The 22056-nt window shown below is 36.3% G+C and overlaps 2 protein-coding genes across 2 annotated transcripts; one reads left to right on the plus strand and one right to left on the minus strand.

Moving 5' to 3' along the window:
- Positions 1-5152: 5152 nt before the first annotated feature.
- LOC110698997 (exocyst complex component SEC15B-like) lies at positions 5153-7867 on the minus strand. The gene is given in 2 exon segments (XM_021876480.1): positions 5153-6988; positions 6991-7867. Coding segments are annotated over 2 exon segments (2406 nt in total). The 5' UTR covers positions 7796-7867; the 3' UTR covers positions 5153-5387.
- Positions 7868-14067: 6200 nt separating this feature from the next.
- Positions 14068-16222, plus strand: LOC110698998 (60S ribosomal protein L18-3-like). Its single transcript, XM_021876481.1, has 5 exons — positions 14068-14185; positions 14276-14365; positions 14502-14630; positions 14759-14941; positions 15847-16222. The coding sequence occupies exons 1-5, from the start codon at positions 14183-14185 to the stop codon at positions 16003-16005; spliced, it is 564 nt and encodes a 187-aa protein (XP_021732173.1). The 5' UTR covers positions 14068-14182; the 3' UTR covers positions 16006-16222.
- The last annotated feature ends 5834 nt before the right edge of the window (positions 16223-22056 follow it).

The raw sequence follows: 22056 nt of genomic DNA on the forward strand, positions 1-22056 counted from the left end.
CCAAGGCTTCGTAGGCTGATAGATTGTCATTAATGGCGGCAACGGCGGTGATGAGTGAGACAAGGAAGAGGAGGATTGAAGAAGAAGATGCCATTGTTATTGTGAAATGAGGAAGAAGTTGTGAATTTTGATTTGGTACTATAGAAGTTTTAGTATTTTGGGTGTTAATTTTGTCTTTAGTTGGAAATTTGATGCAACATATGGCTAAATTGATGTGCCAAAAGATGCAATAATATTGGTCTAAAATATTGGTGGAAATTTTTGATAATTGACGTGTTTAATTGAGAGATTTTATTTGAAGGGTAGTAAACAGCTAAGCGAAGTTCTAGTCTCTCCTAATTAATTATGGGTTTGAAAATTAGGTTGAAATTATCGATTATGAAAGATGATAAATGATTTTGTTGCTCTTATCAAAAAATAAAAAACTGATCTTGTTGCCATATTGGTAAAATATTAAGGAGTAATAAGAATTATTTCGAATCTAAAATATTGTTTAGCTATAAGAGCATGTCGCCATCTAATGGCTGGTAACGAGTTACTTGAGATATTCTTCTTTTTTAGTTGACACCGTTTGACTTTTACCACGAGTCATTTACATTATTTACAAACTACACTTTGACTTTGTTTTGTGTTTATTGCTATGATAAAACATACTCATGTCAGATCTTATTTGAACCATCTCAATATATATTTTATACCAAATACATGATAGTTAGAAGTTTCCACTTTTCTTTTTCAAAAAAAGAAGTTTCCACTTTTCACTTTGAATAATGTAGCTAAAATGACAAATTTGCTTGGTGAGCTATATGGCTGACAATAACTTGGTAAAAGGAGGAAACATCTTGGTAATCAACCCTTTATATAACAAGCTACTCCTTATTAGCTAAACTATTGGGATTCAAACTAATAATGAAAAGTAGCTTACATCTCATGTGACATGACAAGATAATTAAAATTTAACCTGCAATTAGAGATGCTCTTATACTCTGTTCGTCTTTTATTACTTGCTTTATAATACTTTTTTTATGATTTTAACATATATATCTTTGATAAACCAATTCTCATGTATCTCACAATTGTCTCACACCCAAAGTTTAAAGACCACAAAGTAAAGGAGAATCAACATTTATTCTCAAAGCTTTTTTGTTCCCCTTGTACTCAAGTAACTAGATCAATTTATTCCATCATTCCTCCATCTCCATCACACTCAATGACTCATGTATAGCACAAGTTCAAATACTACCTCCGTTACATATTATTTGCAACGATTAGACATTTTCCCTCTCTACTTTATGTCAAATCGTTGCAAATAATGTGTAACAGAGGTAAAATATAATACTTAGTATTCAACATTGAACCACTAATCTCACAAACTAAAAATTTGATTGAAGGGAGGGTAGAAGTGTAGAACTTAAAGTTTCTACATAATTTTGAACTATTGTCCTACATACTACGTATAAGGATAAATGGATAACATAACACATATCTTGAACCTCATGATTCATGTCATCAATTCACATGTTGTAGAACTTGCGGAAATTCCCACGTGAAACACGCCTTCGCATTAAAGTTAGCAACAACTTTAAATCTAGTTCGTACTCACGGCATACTAGATGACGGAATACTAAACAATAATAGAGCAAGTCGATCAATCGATCTTGAGATGGTATCACAAGTTCGTAGTAATTCTTCTAAATACTCCGTAATAAGAGCTTCAATCGAAAAGTCATCACATTTATCTCACAATAAGTTATTGTGACACTATATAATTATACGAAATATTTCCTAATTGTAACATATCGATCAAGAAGTTGTGTGGTATTAGGTCTTCCCTGGAAGATCTATGATTTGATAGCAGAGAGGGGTGTAGCTTGGAACCCGCCATGCCTTCAAGAGCACCTCCCTGGATTCCGGGGATGCTTACTAGGAGGAGTCTCTGGCATGGTTTTCTTAGTCGAGTCTGATGGTTTAACCCGGCGGATCATCGATAATGCTATTATACTATATGACTTGGAACTTTTCTAATAGGGCTTCAAATAATCGTGTTCATTTACCATTTTATTTATCAACTTTTTGAAAGATAAAATAAAGTACATACCAAACATGTAAATGTATCTCATAAAGGAAAAACAATGCTTCATCCCTTTACATATCATTTGTTATTACAAATCCTAAAAAAAGAACTTTTTGCATCATCAAAGAAAGTCTAACTTACTTTATCAAAAAAGAAATTAGGGAATCATTCATCATATATAATTATGATTATTAAAAATGTTCTTTATAACTAGAATAAGTGGAAAGTTAATCCAAATATCCAATACATTTCTTATTATTCTCCTTACATTTTTAATCTAATACTAGTACATAAAATAAACTAACTTACCCTACAAAACAGCAAGATTAGCATCATCACAATCAAACCCACATCCGCAAGACGGCGACTCCTCGAAACCTTCGAGGGGAAGTTCGCGGAGGCGATACCGACGGAGAACTGAAGCTCACCGTTTTTCTTATCGACTTCGACGATACTCAGCCATAGAAGCAACACCTTAACACTAATACCCTTGAGGTGTGTAAGACGGTCTTTCGAGATAACCCCGGTGATGGTTGATTTGTATTCGAGATCATATCCTTCAATGGTGAACTTACATGTTTGAGGCAAATAGGCCTTGAACTCCCCCGTTTCGGGGTTGAGCTCGTAGCCGGTTACTCCATTAGGGAGTAGACCGACCGGGAAGTCGTAGCTCTCTAAGACTTCGTAGGCGGTTGGTTTGGCGGTGGCGACGACGGAGAGTGAGATGAGGAAGAGGAGGAGAAGGGGTGTTGTGGTGGTTGATGAAGACATTGCTAAGGATGGGTAAGTGAGTTGAGTTTGTGTGACAAAATGAAAAGTTTGGATGGATTGGAGTATTTATATTTGGTGGGATAAGGGATATTTGACACGTGTCTGATTATTTATGAATAGGTAGTTGATTAACGTGGACATAAGTGAATTTCACTCGAGCTCCACGAGGGAGTAATCAGGGATAAATGACTGAATTACCCAGCTTACTATTCGTCAACAATGTCTTTGATTAATCTACCCTTGTAGAATAGTCATACCCTATTACAGAGTACAAAGTATTCACCATTGCACAAGGGTAAAATTGACTGCTTGGCTTGGTGGATGACAATTGACAACACAAGTCATCAGCGCCACAACCAAGGTGGAGTCCGTCCAAAAGAGGCTGATAGAGCGTACCACCAAACGCAAGACCAATCAGATATTGATCGAGTGGTTAGCCAAGACATGATTACATGTCTTTGCTCAACGATACACAAAAATGGAACCCATATCGGTAACTACTTGGCTTGTTGGCGCTACATATAAACACGCCACTTACTAGTAGCCACTGGCCACCACCAAAGCCAATTAGCTTTGTGAATGAGCACAAGTCTGAGTCACTAATAAAATAAAAAAAAAAAAAACCAATAGTCTCAATACCAAGGTGAAGCTCAACCAATTATGCCCTGGCCATCAGTCCAGCAACAATATTTCACTGCCAAAGAAATAGTTTCTAATAAAAGCGGCAAACATGACGTTTGTCCTCCCTAGAATCTACTTACCTTGGTTGATCTATTAATGATCATACAAATCATGTGCAGGATGATCATTTGCAAGATATAGGTGATCAAACCATGTTGGATCATAATACATTAGACATGGCAGTCGATGATACTACAGCACTCTCAAACAAAAAGAAGAGCTAGAAGTTGATGACAGAGCTGCCAACAATTCTAGAATATATGAGAAAGATAGTTTGTATAAATACAAAATTATGTAATAACAAACTTCCCTAGATTCCAGGAAGTTAGTTATAGCAAGAAGTTTTTGTAATAAGCAAGTATTTAAGTAGCTTCTTCGTTTCAGACTTTCAGTGTACATTCATTCATACAATTTTTTTTTTAAAAAAAAAAAAAAAAAAAAAAAAAAAGAGGAGCATTCTCTCCAATTTGTTCTGTATTCTATTGTCAACTATTCAATGATCCTAATTAGAAAAGATAACATGATGTCATGGTCTAAAGACAAGAACCATCAATGGCAGCATTGTTAACATGTTTATTTGTAAAATGTCCCATTCTAGCACTGTTATGTTCAGCTTAGGCAAAGAAATAACTATACATTCATGAAAGGTTTAAGTTTCAAATACACCAAATTTTCCCAAACTTCTACTAAATACACCACCAATTTAATATTCTACATGTCTCCATTCCTAACAAAGTCATATACATGGATAAGTAAGCTTTCATTAACCATTATGAACAACCTTCTACTAATTAAGCTTATGATGTACAGTCATGTATTGCTCATATCTAGCCAAAAAAAAAAAAAAAGGACTGTTTATATATACTGTCACCATGAAAAAACATTCATGCTCCAAAAAGCTCTCAGCTAGCCTGAATTTTAACAGGGTAATGCTCTTTCATTTATATTTATGATGCCCTTTACTAGTTTACGTTGACCAATTTTACAGCATGACATTCCATTAACTTAACCGGCCATTCCCCCTTCCCTCTTGCATTATCCCATCTAATATATAGTCAAACCCTAACCTTGTTACCAAAAACTCCCATTTTCTCTGTATATAAGGAGATAACAAAAGGTTCAAGGAGTTTACCAAATAACTACCAACAAAAAAAAAAATGACATGAATCAAAAACAAAGACTTCCCTCTAAAAAATCAAAACATTGCTGCACTGATGCTAAATAACTTAGCATAATCTAGCTGACTAGCTTCATAGTGCCAAGACTGCCAAGTGCCAACTATACGTAACAATAAATTGGTTGCAAAAGATTGAAGATCAAACTAAGTAAGAACAACCATTTCTGATTTATGCTTTAAATAATGTGTTCATCGTGACCAAAATTAAAATTTGACAAAGAATGATCATAACGCTAAATTGTAGTTAGCCAGGGAAAAATTAGATGACAAGATCAATGAGATAAGTACAAGATCTTGGAGCATGAAGCTAGCATTCTTTAAACAGTATGACTCATGGGTTGGAAATGAGAAGGATGATGAGCCAAATTTAGAAAACTAATGATGAGCACACCTTAAAAGGAGGCAAAAAATCAGGGGAACAAACAATTGTCAAATGAAAAAGAAGTACCTTTTGAAGTTAAAGATCATAAATAAATCTCACTATTCTTTCAATGAATAAAATACAACATCAAAATGTAGGTATCGAAAACTACATACAGGATAAAATATCAAACATGATTTTACAAACAATAATATGTTTATTGGATCTGCATATATAGTTAGCAATGAACAACTATCAGGAAACAAGAACAATAAACACCTCCTCAAAATAAAGCAATTGGCTACTTACAGGTCTACGTCAAATCAGCTAACCTCCCTTAGCCTTTTTATCAACGCGTCCAGAGACTTCCTTTTGGGATTCGGCTTAGCTCCCCTGGTGGCGAAGAAGCTTCTATCTGATGGATCCCTTAGTTTCTCAGAAATGGTTACAACTTTCCTGTAGTCCAAAGCATTGTAAGTTTTTTCCCTGATAACAGGATTTAGGAAGTTCTCTGGGTTATTGCTTAAAAGCAAATTAACCAGCTGCCTCGACTCAGCTAGGCCTAATTTTAGCTCATTTGCTTCAGCTTCGGAGAGAATAGATCCCTGACTTTCTGCAAATGACTCTAATAACTGAATATCAATGTCGAGCCCTGTAATTGCATTAACATTAAACCTCTTCACTAAATCTCCCATCAAAGCACCGATAATCTTTCCAGATATGTGAGACATTACATCCTGCAGAACCCTCTTAAGAACTTGTGGGGGTAATATCTGCTGAGCAGTCGAAACCAGAGTCTCCAGGAATATTATAACCTCATTCACATACTCATTACCGCCCTGAAGAGGCTCGTCACCCAGCCAATTAACATTTTCCATCAGTGACATAAAACCATCTATCTTAACCTTAATCATCCCAGCAAGCATTTCTTCTGCTGCATCACGAGACTTCTTTAATGGGAACAGCCTCTTTCCCCTATCTGCCATTCTCAAAGGTATGCCCGAGAGCTGAGCAGCATGCTTAAAGAAGAAATCACAGGCTCGCTCAAACACTGCCATATTCGCAGCAACTTGCATAGCTTGCGAAACACCAAACACAGAAGTCTTAATTAACTTAACTAGAGCCTCATCAAGGACCTCACTCAACAATCTATCCAAATACTTCTTAACCACATCATAAGAATCCAACTGCCCACCATATGACATAAAACTCACAGAATCCTCAATAAACGACCTCACAATTCTACAACAATCAGGCACAGTAGTCGAAAAAGGAGCCACATAAGGAAAAGCCGGGGTAATATCTGAAGTCTGCAATTGAAAAGCTAACACATTCATAGAATACTCATACTCTTTCTTCATCAACATTTGCTCAAACTTATCAGCATTAACCGCATCAGTAATCTGCTTACGACAATCCGATAACAGCAATTCATGATACTTATCCCTATGCTTACTCAACACATCAAGCAAAGCATCAACCGGATACCCAAACCTCCTCAACGAAACCCCAAGCAAACTCACATAATCCTTGATCAACAACAAATGATTCGCGGTCTGCATTCGCGAAAACTGATCCTCTAACACAGAACACATCTTACTAATAGCCAATTCCCACAAATTCTCAACCTCCCATTTCGTAATCAACCCCCCACCAGTCCTCAATACCCTATCCTCAACAATGAAAAACCCAGCAATTTGCGCAAAAAAAGTTTGATGTGACTCTAAAAACGGTGTCATAGAAGATACCTGGAAATCAGAAGTCAATTGCAACTTTCGAGTTTCGAAATAATAATGCTTAAACCGATCCTCAGCTCCCAACGATTGATGAATATGAAACGCCCTATACAACGGCGTAAGATCAAACCCTAGACTCCCTCCATTGACATTCCCACCCCATTTTCTCTCTTTAACTCAAGATCCAGTCCATCATCTTCTTCCTCCAACGCATAAACACAATCCCTAACACTCAACCTCGACTGCTCCTCCGCTTGTCGCTGCTTCATCCTCAACTCCTCCTCCCTTTGCCGAGCCGAAGACGCTTGTCCAATCGCAAACTGCCCTAAATTCCTACTCACAGCTCGAATCTCAACAAGCCAATCCCCAAATTCCTTATTCGCTTTCTTCTCAACATAAACCCTAACTGCCGGAATATGCTTCTCCAGCATCCTCTTCAATGTCGAAGATGGCGCAATCTTCAGCAAATTCCTCTCAATCTGATCAACACATCGTAGCGCCAAATACAACTGATCATTCTCAATATGCGCGTTACTCCTTGCACAAAGCTCGACAATCTCAACGCAGATCTTCACCGACCCCAAACACATCAACAGATTATTGTTAATATTCCGAGCTTCGATGAAAGCATCGAGAGAGCTCAACAATGGCTGCGCAACTGACTGAAGATGAGCATTCGACAACGAAAGTGACGATTTCAGATCATCGACATCGGAGAGAAGTGAGCGAAGATCATCGACTGCTAGGATGAAGTCTTGGTAGTGAGCTTTGCAGACTTCTTCGATCTCCGATTCCTTGGAACGAGTGAAGGCTTTGAGGTTGTGGAGGAGGAAGTCGGGTTTTCCGGCGGCGAAAGCTTTTCTGACGAAGGGAGAGAGGTCTTCGCCGTTGCAGATGGCGGAGGAGAGGAGGAGTTGGTCTTGTTTATCGGCGCCGGAGGAGTTTTCGCCGCCGTCTGCCGGAGATATTCTCCGGCGACTTTTTGTTGACTGCATTAGAGAGAGAGGGGGAGGAGAGGGAAAGTGGGTTGAAGGAGGAGAGAGAAAGTAGAGATGGCGGAGATTTAGGAGGGAGGAGAGAGAAAGTGGGTGATTTGGACAGAGGTTGAAGGGTGTGAAATGACGGGAATACCCCTGGGAGCCGTAAAGGTTTCAAAAACACACCTACTGGAGCCGATCTAAAACCAACTCGGAAAAATATTTGATCCAGATTTTGACTTATTAAACATGTAGTAATAAATTAGTATGAGTATAACTCAACTGTAAAAATTGACTCGAACTAATTCGACAACTCAACTTTAAAAATTGGCCCAAATCAATTCGACCTCGTCCAATTCAATCAGATTGGGAGGGAGGGGCGAGGTGAGGGTAGTTTGGGGATTTTGGAGGTGATGGATTTTGACAAGGTGGAAAGTTGGGGAATGTGGTGTGAGATGATGGAGAGAGAGCGTTGACGTTAAGGATTAGGCGTGTTGCGGTTTTGTTGGACCGATTTCTTTATTATCAACCTTGTAATTGCTTGTTTGATTCAAAGGTTTTGTTGTAATAATACATGGAGTAGTTGATATTGTTAATGATTAAAATGATTTGTATCTTGTTGTTTCATCAAAAAAAAATCTATTACTCGTACATCTAGGCCCTGTTTAGTAGTGGTGTTTGAGGTAGTGGTTAGTGTTTTGACCGGTCAAAACACTATCAAAAAAAATTTGAGAGTGTTTGGTAAGTTAACAATTCTAGTAGCAGTTAGTGACATAGGTAGTGTTTAGGTAGCTTTTCTCAAACGTTAAAAATACGTAGTAGTAGCGTTTAGAAGTAGCGGATAGCGTTTGACAATTTTTTTATTACTTAAAAACAATAATTATATCAATTTTGATATATTTTGGTATTGCAACCGCTACTTTTGTCAAACACTCATACTATCAACAGTTACCTTGACAGTTAACCTCTACTCATTACTAATTGACCGCTACTCGCTACCATAACAACTACCCGCAACTCAATTGCTAAAAGATACTCGCTATCGCTACTTTTGCCAAACATGGCCCTAAAGTGGAATGTTGTGGAATAATTTGGGGAAAATAAATGTAAGAGAACTTCGGAACTATGTTATTCACCTATTTAGGTCCTGTTCACTTCACCTTAAAAAATAATATTAAGTAAAAATAATTTCAATTTAATAAAAATAAGTTCAGTTCGGTAAAATTAATTTCAGTTCATTAAAAATAAGTTCAGTTCTAGTAAAATTCAGTTTTCTTAAAAAAGAATTATAATAGAAAATCAGTAAAAAAAAATTTCAATTTAGCAAAAATAATTTCAGTTCAGTAAAAATAATTCAACATCAGCAAATATAATTTTGTTTCAGTAAAAATAAATTTAATTCAGCAAAAATAAGGTGAAGTGAGCGGAGCCTAAATATTGAATTGAATGAATTTACCCGTAATCTAATATCATAATTTTAAGATTTAAGATCACCTTCAATGGTAAGTTACAAGGGCTTTATATCTTGCATTGCCACATCAATTTTTAAGCTATAACACTTTTTTTTATTAAAAAGTGTTCCAATGGTAAGCTATAAGGGCTAGGGGTGTCCATTCGGTTTGGATTTAGCCCAAATCCAATTAAATCCAATTCGATCTGAAATAAATTATGGTTTTCAATCATCAAATCCAATCCGATCTGAATTCCTCACCAAATCCAATTTGATCTGAATTCCTCACTAAATCCAATCCGATCCAATATGAATTAATATTCGGTTATTTGGATACAATGAAAATCCAAATTAAAATACCTTGCAAATTTTTTGGGCCTATTGCGGTTATAAAAATAAAAATGCAATAAAAATTCAAAATTTTAATGTAAAGTTATACATGATTAATACAAGTATTGAAAGCATACAAGATTAATATTAATATTTAATACAATTATAAACATAGCTTAACATAATTGATATTAACAACACTTAGGCTCTTTTTACTTCACTTTAAAAAAAAATTAGTAAAAATAATTTAGTTTTAGTAAAAATAAGTTCAGTTCAGTAAAAATAATTTCAGTTTAGTAAAAATAATTTCAGTTCAGTAAAATTAATTTCAGCTATGTAAATATTAGTAATTTTAAAGAAGAAATATAAAAGAAAATCAGTAAAATAAATTTCAGTTCAGTAAAAATAATTTAAATTCAGCAAAAATAATTTCAGTTCAGTAAAAAAAAAAAATCCAATTCAGCAAGGTGAGGTGAATGAGGCTTTATTTATAATATAGTGGTTTCATATTTCGATTATTTATAATAAGGCCAATCCGATCCGATCCGACCATCCGAATTTATAAACAAAAAAAAAAAATCTAATCCGATCTGATTTATAGATCGGATCCGAGCCGAATTAATAATTCAATTTAGATTGGATTGTACGGTTTTAATCCGATAAATGGACACCCCTAATAAGGGCCTTGTACTTTGCAAAAAATAATATATATATAAAAACAAAGGAAATTTTGTTATTATTAATCCTAATTAACTTTGGGCCATTTGCTTTCATTACTCCCAATTATCGATTATTTTTTAATAATCCCAACTTTAAGGGGCATTTTTTTCATCATGTCAAATGACCAGTGACCAGTTTAAAAGGTAACTTTTTTATTTGTTTTCTTAAATACCATATGTCGCAATTTCATTAGTCAAAAAAAAAAATCAAAAAAAAAACTACCTCCGCTTCGGATTACTCGCAACAATTTCCTTAAATGGTTGCTTCGCATTACTAGCAACAAATTATTTTATTTCCTTTTTTAGTAAGTTTTTGTCTACGAAATGACAATTTTACCCTTAATTTTTTTTTCTAAACATCCTAATTAAATTATAAATCTAATCCTATTACATTAATCCCTAAGGTTAATTAATTTCACTTTACCACCACATCCATCCTAATTCATTCCCTTCTTCATCTACATTCAACATCTTCCTCCATAGTTTTCTCTCTCTTCCTTCATAATCTACCACCTACCACCATCACCACCGGCACTACCACCGACCACCACCACCATCTTTAATGGAAACCACCACCTACATCGCCGCCTCGTATTCTCTCTCTTCCTTTGCTTTTGTTTCCTCATAGGCGATGAAACCCAAATTCGAAGGTTTTATTGTTAAATTTAACCATCAAAACTCTAGATCTAGAGTTTTGATGGTTAAATTTAACCAATTCAACCTTTAATTGATGATAGAGAAGGATTGTGGGTTTAATTTCGGTTTCAAATTGTGGGTTTGATTTTGATTGTGGGTTTAGTTTCGATTTGTGGGTTTGATTTCGGATTTGGGTTTGGTTGCTAGTTCTTGGTTTTAATGGGGTTCTAGGCATCGTGGGTTGGATTGGAAATTTTTGGTTTCGGTTGCTGCGGGGTACGGTGATTTTGGGGTATTGATTAGAGGGTTCGTGGGTGGTGTTGGATGCGTCGGTGTTGGGTGGTAGTGCTGGGTACGTGGTTGTGTTGGGTGGTGGTGTAGGGTTTAGTGCTGGGTGGTCGGTGCTATGGAGGGTGCGTGGGGGGTGGTGGATGATTTCGGTGATGCTGGGTGGTGGTGGTAGTTGGCTTTGGTTGCTGCTCGGTGGTGTGGGACTGGACTGTGGGTGGTGGGGTATTTACTTTAATTAATTAGGTTGAATTTGTTTTTCCTTTTTTTTTGGGTTGGAATAGTTAAACATACACCCTTATTTTTCCATAATCATGCTTACAATCTTTTGCCTCGGCCTCCGCAAACATGTCCTTTGTTGCGAGTAAACATGAAGCGGAGGGAGTATATATATATATATATAAATAAAAAAAAAACAAACCCAGCCACCTTCATCCTACCGCAGCTCACCGCCTCCCTCCCTAGCACCCACCGGAAACCTTCATCTCCCTCCCCAACCCCACCGAAAACCACCGAATTTCCCCAAAACCACTCATTGTCTTACTCTCTTCCCCCGAAACCACCCCTAACCCCACCCCACCCCCTTCCCCTAAAACCACGGGCAGCCCTAACCCCTGTCACCGAAAACAACCCCCAAACCACCACAATTCCACTCCCCTTCGCCAAAAACACCAGACCCTTTTCTCAGTCCCTCGAAACCACCTCACCAGTTTGTTTTCAAGGTGGTTTAGAGTGCCGAAATCACCATATCCTTGATTTTTGGGTGGGTTTCAGCTTTCAAGTGGCTGAGATTGGGTTCTTGGTGGTACTAGGAAAGAATGTCATTTTCTGGCAGGGGTAGGAAGAAGGTGGTTTCGAGTGAGGGCAGGTTAGGGTGGCGTTGGCGGTGGGGTTGGGCTACCTAGGTTTTTTTTTTCATTTTTTTTGAATTTATTTTTGTCAAACTTTGATTTTAATTTTTTTTATTATTTTTTTGACAGATCATGCGTTGACATGTGTCCAATAACCTGATATAACGGGTCATTGACTTTCTTTGACCGGTTTCGACTTGATGAAAGAAAATGCCCCTCAAAGTTGGGATTATTAAAAAATAATTAATAGTTGGGATTAATGAAAGTAAATGGCCTAAAGTTGGGATTAATAATAACAAATTTTCCTAAACAAATTAATAGTTGCACACATATCATCACAATATGAGTGGAATTTGCTTGTCTTTTTTCTTATCAACAACGTAGCTTGTTTGGGCTACAAGCCCACGATAGCTTGCATGTTGCTCATTTTTTTTGTTCTCCCATGCTAAGCATGTTAGGGGTGAGTATGAGACGGGTACCCGTTACCGTTAGTACTAACGGTTCGGGTACCCGATAACCAATATCACTAAAAGTGATATCCATAACCCGAACCGATAAGTTTGGGTACCCGGACTTCGGGTACCTGTATTTTCGGAACGGTTATCGGGTACCCAATAAAGTATCCAATAGTGATAATTAAACTTAAAAAATTAGTTATTATGATATTTTTTAACAATAATTAGTAACAATACCACATGATCTTGACCAAATTATTAATAACATTACTAATTATTGATATTTATAGTGATTATGAAGTAATGTAAGAGTTTAAATATTGAAAAGATAGATTTAAGTAGGAAAAAAAACAAAATAATTGTTTATCGGAACGGAACGGGTACCCGTTATTTTAAAATGATACCCAAAAACCATACCCGATAACAAATTATCGGAACGGGTACCCGAACCGTTATGGTTATCGGATCAGGTACCCTAATTTTCGGAACGGTAACGGAACGGGTTTTTGGGTTTTCGGTTATTCGGGTAGTTTTGCTCAGCCCTAAAGCATGTAGCTAATAGCTATATATATTATCTATATTACAAGCAGGTCCTTATAATAAAACATAGGAGATGCGCTAAAACCCCAAACTAGATCGATCTTGTTTGGATGATTAGTCTCAGAAATAAATATTTTTATTGTTTAATGCATATTTCGAACGTCATATATAAAATAGCTCATACCATAAGTATATTACTTGCGTACTAAAGGTAAAAATTAAACATCATAGAGGTTGTTTTATAGGTTTAGACCAAAAACAAAAAAAAAAACAAAAAAAAAAAAACAAAAAAAAAAACCTTTTTTTTTTTAGAAAAAAAAACCTTGTTTAATACAATAGATTGATTTTAAAGGATTTTGGACCATATTAGACTAAAGACCAAAAATTAAATTTCTCAAATTGCAGATCGGACTTGTTTGTTCTATGCATTTTGGAGCTATTGTTGAACATCTCTATGCATAATCTATGACCATGAAAGATTGGTGCAATGTCTCATTGGGGTACAAGAGTTAAGAGTGAGCCAAAATTCCAATAATTAGTTGAAGCTGATTTCAATTTTGGTTTTCAATTTCTCGGAACTAGCACCGATCGGGTACCTAGTTACTCAATAAATATTAATGTACACTTCCATCCCCCATACTCCCTCCGTATTTTACTACTTGTCCACTTTTCTTTTGCGGCCGTATTTTATTACTTACTCCATATTTTTTTTTTGAAATTTCACATTATTTTACTATTTATTTATTTTTACCTCTGGGTGGATCCTCCAACTATCATACGGAGTATTTTAATATTTCTAGATTTTTTCTCCTCCTAGCAAAATTTGATCAAATTGGGTTCTTTTTTTTAGATCGGGCTCCAATTTTGAACTAGAAATGCGTTTTTAGCCTTTGCCAAACCCACACTTTTTTGGCTAAAGGCCTACAATACAAATCCACAAACCCTCCAAACAATTTACTCAAACGGATCCAACCCAAACCCAAACCCAAATAAAAACCCATTCATCTCCAACCTACAACACCCAACTAAAGCCCCAATTACAAATATAAAAGGCCAAAAACCCTAGTTTTCATTTCCTCTCTTGCTATAGCTTCAGCCGATACCGCATCAGATCATCACATCCCTACTGCGAAACCATGGTAACAACTCTCTCTCTTTCTCTCTCCTCCATTTTTACACCTTCACCTTCATTCTTTCTCCTCCTAATCATCTTTTTCTTTTCTTTTTAGGGTATCGATTTGAAGGCAGGAGGCAAAAGCAAGAAGACCAAGCGCACTGCGCCTAAATCTAACGATGTTTACCTCAAGCTCCTTGTTAAGGTATCATTTTTTATCAATACCCAGAAATTTTATCAAATACCCAGTTGAATTTTGTTGCTAAATTTGTTTTTTTTTTGGTTTAATGTGTGAAATTAAATGGTGGGTTAATCTGGGTTTTTGTTATTTTTTTCTTCAGCTTTACCGATTTTTGGTTAGAAGAACTGGTAGCGATTTCAATGCTGTTGTGTTGAAGAGGCTTTTTATGAGCAAGACTAACAAAGCCCCACTTTCCCTCTCAAGGCTTGTTAAGTATATGGCCGGAAAGGTACTTAATTTTTTGAATTTGTTTTTGTATGATTTAATTTAACTTATATTAGAATGATTTAATTTGATTTGGTGGATGATTTATTATTGAGTGTATTATTTAAATGCAATGTTTATGTGATAATATAGGATGGCAAAATTGCTGTTTTGGTGGGAACTATTACTGATGATATTAGGGTGTATGAAGTGCCTGCCATTAAGGTTTGTGCTCTGAGGTTCACTGAAACTGCTAGGGCTCGTATCGAAAAGGCCGGTGGCGAGTGCCTTACCTTTGATCAGTTGGCTCTAAGAGCTCCTCTTGGCCAGAACACGGTATAGTTGCTTTGATCCAGTCTATTGTGTTCTTTATTGTGTATATGTTTGTGATTAAAGTACTTACATTTCAAAAATTGGAAAATTTATCGTTTGAGCATTTTGTTAATGCAGCATTTTATTCATTAATGTTTATCAGGATTTTGTAGGTGTTGATTAAATAGGATGATATATTCTGGTAATAGGTGGTTATTGTTTGGATTAGATTGGCTACATCTGCATTATCTTTGAAGCTAGGTTCATAATTGAACTTTTTAAGTTTTAGAATTGAATGTGTTAAGAAACTACTTGATACTGCGTGATGCAAACTCTAGCTGAAATTGAAAGTACAAAATTCTAAATGCTATGAGAAGTGATACCCTAATCTTAAAACAATTTACTTCACCTGTGTCTTGTATGTAACAATGGCTATCGACTTATGGCGACATGTTGCCGGTAAAACACATATATAGTCTTGCGATTTCTCCAATTTGAGAGCCTGATTGCATAAAGGCGAATTGATGCAATTCCTTTATTCATTAGTGTTGCTTCTATGAAGTCCATTTGATGTTTTCCTACTGGTGTGACTACAATGTACTTTGTACTTTGAATCGACCCAATTGTCCTTTATGTTTGCCCTCTATTCATCATCTGTAAAACAAATGAGTGTTTAAGTTCACTTGACATTATTTGCATGGTTGAGTTGCATATATTGGTATATGTAACACTTGGTTTTGAACTTTACTTTAGTTTGTTGCGGCTTTTTTTTGCAAGTGTTATGTTGGGTGTATTTTTTTTTTTAAAAAAAATTAAGAATAGGAGTTTGTTTACTCATTTGATTATACAGAAGAAAGATTTAATTTTGATAAGGAGTAGTTCTTAGTTCTTACTTGAGGTAATTTTAATCTTTACTATTAAATCTGCAGGTTCTTCTAAGGGGTCCTAAGAACTCAAGAGAGGCTGTCAAGCACTTTGGCAAGGCTCCTGGTGTTCCCCACAGTCACACCAAGCCTTATGTGCGATCTACTGGCCGGAAATTTGAGAAGGCCAGAGGTAGACGTAACAGCCGTGGTTACAGAAACTAAGTCAAATATCAAGATAGAAGAGTTTGTTGGTTTTTATTATCAAAGACTTTGTCAATCCATGTGTTACAATTTGGGTTTGAGCTTCATTTTTCCTTTTTATGCTGGGTTAGCAAAGCAAATTATTAGTTATAGCAGATTTTGCCCCCGACTTGAATGTTGTTATCATCAGTTTTGAAGGTAAATTTTGTTGAAGAGATTGCCCTAACTTTTGCCTGCTTTTGCTCGAGTGTTGCCTTTAGGGATGTTTTTACTTGAATGTTATGTTTTGAGTTGATCTTTCTGACCGTTGAATCCATCACTAAGCAAGTATCTAGTCTAAAAAACCAAGGAGTATGAAATCTGTGGTGAAATGAGTGAATTAGTAGAGAAATAAATTGCTAAAAAATTGGTTTAGAAATTATATTTGTAAATAATCTAATGCAGTCTTCGATGGTTTCCTTATCTTTGATTAATTAAACAAGTAAACAATCCTCCAAAAAAAAAAGAAAAAACAAATACACAAATGTAGAACAAGTATAATCCATAACTTGTACGAGTATTTTTATATCCAAAACTCCAACTCCTGTTGTCTATGTCTCTTCGGAGACCTCTCAGGGGCTCTCACTCTAACCACCAGCCCCCTTCTTCCCTTTCCCCTTCCCCTTCCCCTTCCCCCAACTCAGCTGCCACCTTAACCCCCAACCCTGACGACCCACCTTCACGTCCGGTCAACCCCCTCCTGAAACCCTAAACCCGACAACCCACCTTAGATTACTGAAACTTAAAGCAAAAAATGAGAATGTCAACAATAAATTCCACAAATTAAGCAAATCAATCCCGTTAATGGCGGTTTCAGATCTTTGGCGCCATGCTTTCTAGCTTCTCTTGCTAGCTTAGTTTCCTCACTCATTTACCTTTTCCAAATTAAATAAATTTTGATTGTAAATGGTTGAATGTTGATAGTGTTGAAGAAGGGGAAAACCGAAAAAGTGAAGTAGAAGAGGGAGGAAAAAAACATAGTCCCGTCGAGGTCGAGGGGATATTTGTAGGCAGTGGTGTGTGGTATTTCGGGAATTCTGGTTAAGTAGGTGTGGTTGAGATGGTTATCGCGACTGAGGTGGTGGGTGGGGGTTGCGGTGGAGTTGGGTGGCCGGTTATGGGAGTTGTTGTCGGGGAAGGGGATAGGGAGGAGGGTGGCTGGGTTGGTGGGTGGAGATGGTGTATTTTTTTTTTTTTATTATTAAATAAGAGGGAGCTCCAGTTAATCTCTGAGATTAACATTTCAAGTTAATCTCCCCTAACAATTTCTCGCATTGATTTCTGTGCCACTTTATTATTTCACTTTTATTATTTTGAAAATAAACATAAAACAATATATTGTGAGAGGAGATATATTTTCAAGTTTATCACAGAGATAAACTTGAATTTTCCCATTAAATAATTAATTGAGAATTAGATAGTAATTAGAGATTGAGGACCTGTTCTCTTCAGATTATTTTCAGTTAAGTTCAGCTCTGATAAGTTTAGTTTAGTTCAATTCAGTTCTTAATTACCTTCTCTCATAAAATATTCAGTTCAATTCATTTCAGCTCCAATGAGTTCAGTTCAGTTAACCAAAATAGGCCTAATTAAGATACTAGTTTTCTTTAAACAAAAAAATTTTAACTTCGGGGTTTTTTTTATTATTTTTTTTTTTAATTTACGATAAAGCTTTTAAAAGTTTTTTTTTTCAATTTTTTTTAATTTTTTTAATTTTTTTTTTATCTTATACAAATTTTCCTTGTATCTTGCTATCCAAATAAGTACAAATGTTCTTATTTCCTTTGTATGGTTGTAAAGTCCCCCAGATTTATCATGCAAACTTAGGGACTATTCTCATTGACTAAATTCAGCTAAACTGAATTGAGCTGAACTGAACTGAATTGAGCTGAACTGAGCTGAACTGAAGTGAAATGAATATTTTATAAGAGAAGGAAATTAGGAGCTGAACTGAGCTGAGCTGAACTGAACTGAGCTGAGCTGAACTGAACTGAACTGAACCGAGTTGAATTGAATTGAACTGAACTGAATTTCAACGTAAGAGAACAAACCCTTTATGTCTCCCATTAAAAGTAGTACCATATCCTTGACTACTTGAACAACCTTTTTTTTTTTTTTTAATTCTCGATTTTTCTTCGGTGTATGAGTCATAATTATTGTGTAGGAGAGATCGCTGAGCAGTTCAAGGCGTAGCATTGGAACTGTTATGTAGACTTTTGTTTACCGAGGGCTCGAATCTATATCTTTTTGTCTTTTACTTTCACCTAATTGAATTCGCCAACATTTCTAACTTTAACAAATCAAATAACAAAATTTCTCTTCTTTAGCAAGAGTCGAAAGGTCATGAACCAGTGGCTATGGAGAAGGAAGGTTCTAACTTCTAAGTAAGGAGCTATAGATAGTGACGAACTTTCACGTGGTGAATTGGGCTTTGGCTAGGAAAGCTTGATGAAGAGGTTCATGAGAATGGGGAGCAACCTACCGCAAAATTTTCATTGCTCAGCAAGAGATCGCGCCTAGAAAATGAACATCTACTTAAAAAAAGTGAACATTTACTAGAAAAAATGAATATTTATTTCTGAACATCTTCTCCGTCTTCTTCTCGATATCGCCTTCGTTTTCGTCTTCTCCGCCACTACTTCTTCTACCTTAGCATCAGAATCTTCCTGCACCACACTCTTCACTGCCGGCCATAATATCACCATTGTCAAACTTAGCTAATTCTCCATTAACAGCACCATTCTCACTCCCCTTCACTCCACCATTAATGAGATAGCACCATTAAGTTACAATAAAAAGAGAAAGTAAAGGTTCTAGAATGAAGCTTCAATGTCGATTTTATGGAGTTTGATGAGACAGTAAGAGAAGTAGAGGCTGAGAGCAGAGTTTGGCAGAGAGAAAGAGAATGAAGCACCATTGCCGTTTGAGATCCGAGTGGTAAAACGAGCATTTAATACAATTGAACAAACACAAAAAATTGTATTAATTAAAAAATAAAAATGAACATTTATTTTTATAAGAATGAACATCATACGACATGAAAATGAACATTTATTTTATAAGAATGACCATCAAACTACATGAAAATGAGCATTTAATTATTGAGAAATACAAAATTATTGTAAAATATGTTTACTTAGAAATGTTCATTTTTTCTAAATTTTTCTAATACTAAATGTTCAATTTGCGGCAACCTCAGCCATTAACTATTGGCAACCTTACCCCTCAAGTGGAGGATACACATGTTCAAAGGAGTCTATTGTTGAAGTGGAGTGGATAGCATCACTTTTGTAATTGTGGACTCTTACACAATTTTGAGAGAGCAAATGAAGAAAGCTCATATGATAGTGAAGAAAACTTATTGATTAAAAGGAAAAGTGATACATCTAAATGTATCTTTCATTCTTGAAAATCAATTTAACTATGGTTCAATTCTTAAAACTATGTTATTCGTTTTGAAGACTGAATAGGACCTTGATGATTGCATTGCAGCCCATAAGTCTATTTCTCAGGTAAATGCTAAATTTTTAACCTAGACGAAGAATACAACAGAACTATGAGCTAATAATTCGATCAAAAACTCTGTCAAATCCCTTACTAAATGGTAACACCTTCGCAAATGACATTATAGTTTACGTTTTGTGCACCATATTTGTAAGGTAGCATTCACCACTAGACCTAGGATTTAATTATAACTTTATTAATGGTTCACTTAATACCACCAAATTCATTGCAATACTTATTAAAAATAATATATTACATTCCTAATTATTATTTATGGTTGTATAATCAGGAAAATTATCAATAAAGACTTCCTCTCCGAAAGCCAAGATATTTTGGAACACATTTCCTACTTGGCGTAATGCATTGCTAATATACCAAGCCAACACGTCTTTTTATAAAGGACCCCATAGCATTATAGCGATCTTGTTTTCACAGCAAGTTCCTCAAGATCATAACCTTTGCTCAACACCGGCTGTCAATCTACCAATTATACTTGTTAGGCTTGCAATCCTAACACACAAAAAGATAGTGTAAATATGCAGCTATAACTTAATAATGTAAATAGAAGTATATGTTGGTGTAGTTCATCTCAAGCCCCACATGGAAGGAGTAAGGAGGTGAACAGAGCTCCTTATAAGTGAGTGCACACTCCAATAGTATGAGGCTTTTAGAAAGGTGCCTAAAAACAAATCTGTGCGGCTAGGCCTAAAGCAGATAATATCTTACTAATGTGGAGTGGGTGTGCGTGCACCCGTCAAGTGGGTGCCCAACAAGTGATATCATAGCTTGTAGCTTGTCAAGATAGACATGGGCGTTATGTGTATGGACGGTTTCCTCAAATGTGTGACCTCGCGATTGCGGTGTGTCCTGTGGTAATAACGCAGTGCAAGATAGTTTCGATGGAGGGGAGGCCGTGAATTATGTTCTACATACTAATGTAGAGTGGAGTGTGCTTGCGACCCGTCAAGGTGGGTGACCCGGAAGAAGTTCCATGAACCTTCATCCTCAACCTTCAACTTCTTTTAGGAACCACCAAAACATCATGCCTCCCCCTCCTTCGTGGTCTTCATCATCTTCAAGACCCTTCTTCGTAGAACTCCAATCCGCTACAAGGCGCTCATACCTCTACACTCCCTCTTGTGTGTTTGTGCTCTCATCCTCCAACACCATCTCATAGTGGAGCTACTAGCACATCACCACAATCTACCAACCACCTCTACTACTACCGTCGCGCCACGGAATACGCCAAATGACCACCACAATGTCAAATGGCCTTTCGATACAAGATCACATCGTGTAACGTTACTTGGCAGCGCAAAATTTGTACCGACACTCTCACAACTCACTTTCAGTTCTACATTTTTCCTCTCTCACTCTAGCACACTTCTACTTCTTTAAGCTCTTCTAGTGAAACTACTTTTGGTGCTCTCATTTAGCACACTAACCTCAACTTTCCCGCACCTCTTCTACCTCAACTTAGTTAATATTTGGCCTTCAAATCACCCCAAAACAACCTCCGCTCTAATACCAATTTGTTAAGAATTTGGGATTGAAAGCAAGCAAATATAAACAACAATGCCAAAGAATAACAAACCACAACACAAGCAAATAATGGGTAACTTTGTTACCCTCTCAAAGACAATCTCACTATTAAATTTGAGCTACAAAACCGCAATTACAAACACTCCTAAGCTACTACAAACACTCACCCTCTTTTGTTTCTCGCAAAATCTTAGAGCAAGTGTTGTGTTTTCCTCACAGCTACAATGCTTGTGTGACCACTCTTATGATTAGTGATACTACAACAAGACACATGCTATAGCTTATATAGCACTCTACCAAACTTGGCTTGTTCTACAAGCCAACTACAAAGTGTACAAAGCACACTACCACAAAAGCAATCAAGTCAACACTTGGCTTATTCTACACACTACCTTGCTTGGCTTATTCCACACACTAATAATTGCTGGTCTTATTCTACAAGCTATCCTACTAGTGTTGGTAGTGGGTCTTGAACACAACAGTATATACATTGTGTTTTTTTGTGAGGTAAGGAGAAGGCCCATTGTAGGAAGGGGGATTTAGGAAAATCCCTCCTAGAATGAGCTTAGTGAAATGGTGAGATTCGACCTCTTGCCTCCACGCCTATAAGTCGGAGAACTAGCCAGCTACTCTAGATTGCCTCCTATCTCTTTTAAAATGGGTACAACAAGAGGAAGTATAGAACTAATATGCATGCCCCCTAAAATTACAATGATAGCATTAGAAACAAAACCATTCAACTTAATTTTAATAAAACACAAGATAATTCAGACATTGTGGCAAGAAAAAGATGTATTCAACTTATTTGAATCTCAACAATTGGGACAAAGAGGGGTACTTAAACACTATACAATGGAAAAGGAGAAGATCCCAAAGAGCACTGTATATGGGACACACCATATCAACACCTTTGTAAATCATGTATACAACTAATTAGAGCACGTTATGCTCTTTCTAAAACGACAAAAGTTTTAATTTGAATGCATC

Source organism: Chenopodium quinoa, unplaced genomic scaffold (assembly GCF_001683475.1).
Source record: "Chenopodium quinoa cultivar QQ74 unplaced genomic scaffold, ASM168347v1, whole genome shotgun sequence".
In the NCBI taxonomy this organism is placed as follows: Eukaryota; Viridiplantae; Streptophyta; class Magnoliopsida; order Caryophyllales; family Amaranthaceae; genus Chenopodium; species Chenopodium quinoa.

What these genes read in the sequence shown, in the direction of transcription:
- LOC110698998 (XM_021876481.1), top strand. An exon ending in ACCTCAAGCTCCTTGTTAAG is followed by an intron (nt 14,366 to 14,501) that starts GTATCATTTTTT and finishes TTTTTTCTTCAG; the next exon opens with CTTTACCGATTTTTGGTTAG. An exon ending in CTCCTCTTGGCCAGAACACG is followed by an intron (nt 14,942 to 15,846) that starts GTATAGTTGCTT and finishes TTAAATCTGCAG; the next exon opens with GTTCTTCTAAGGGGTCCTAA.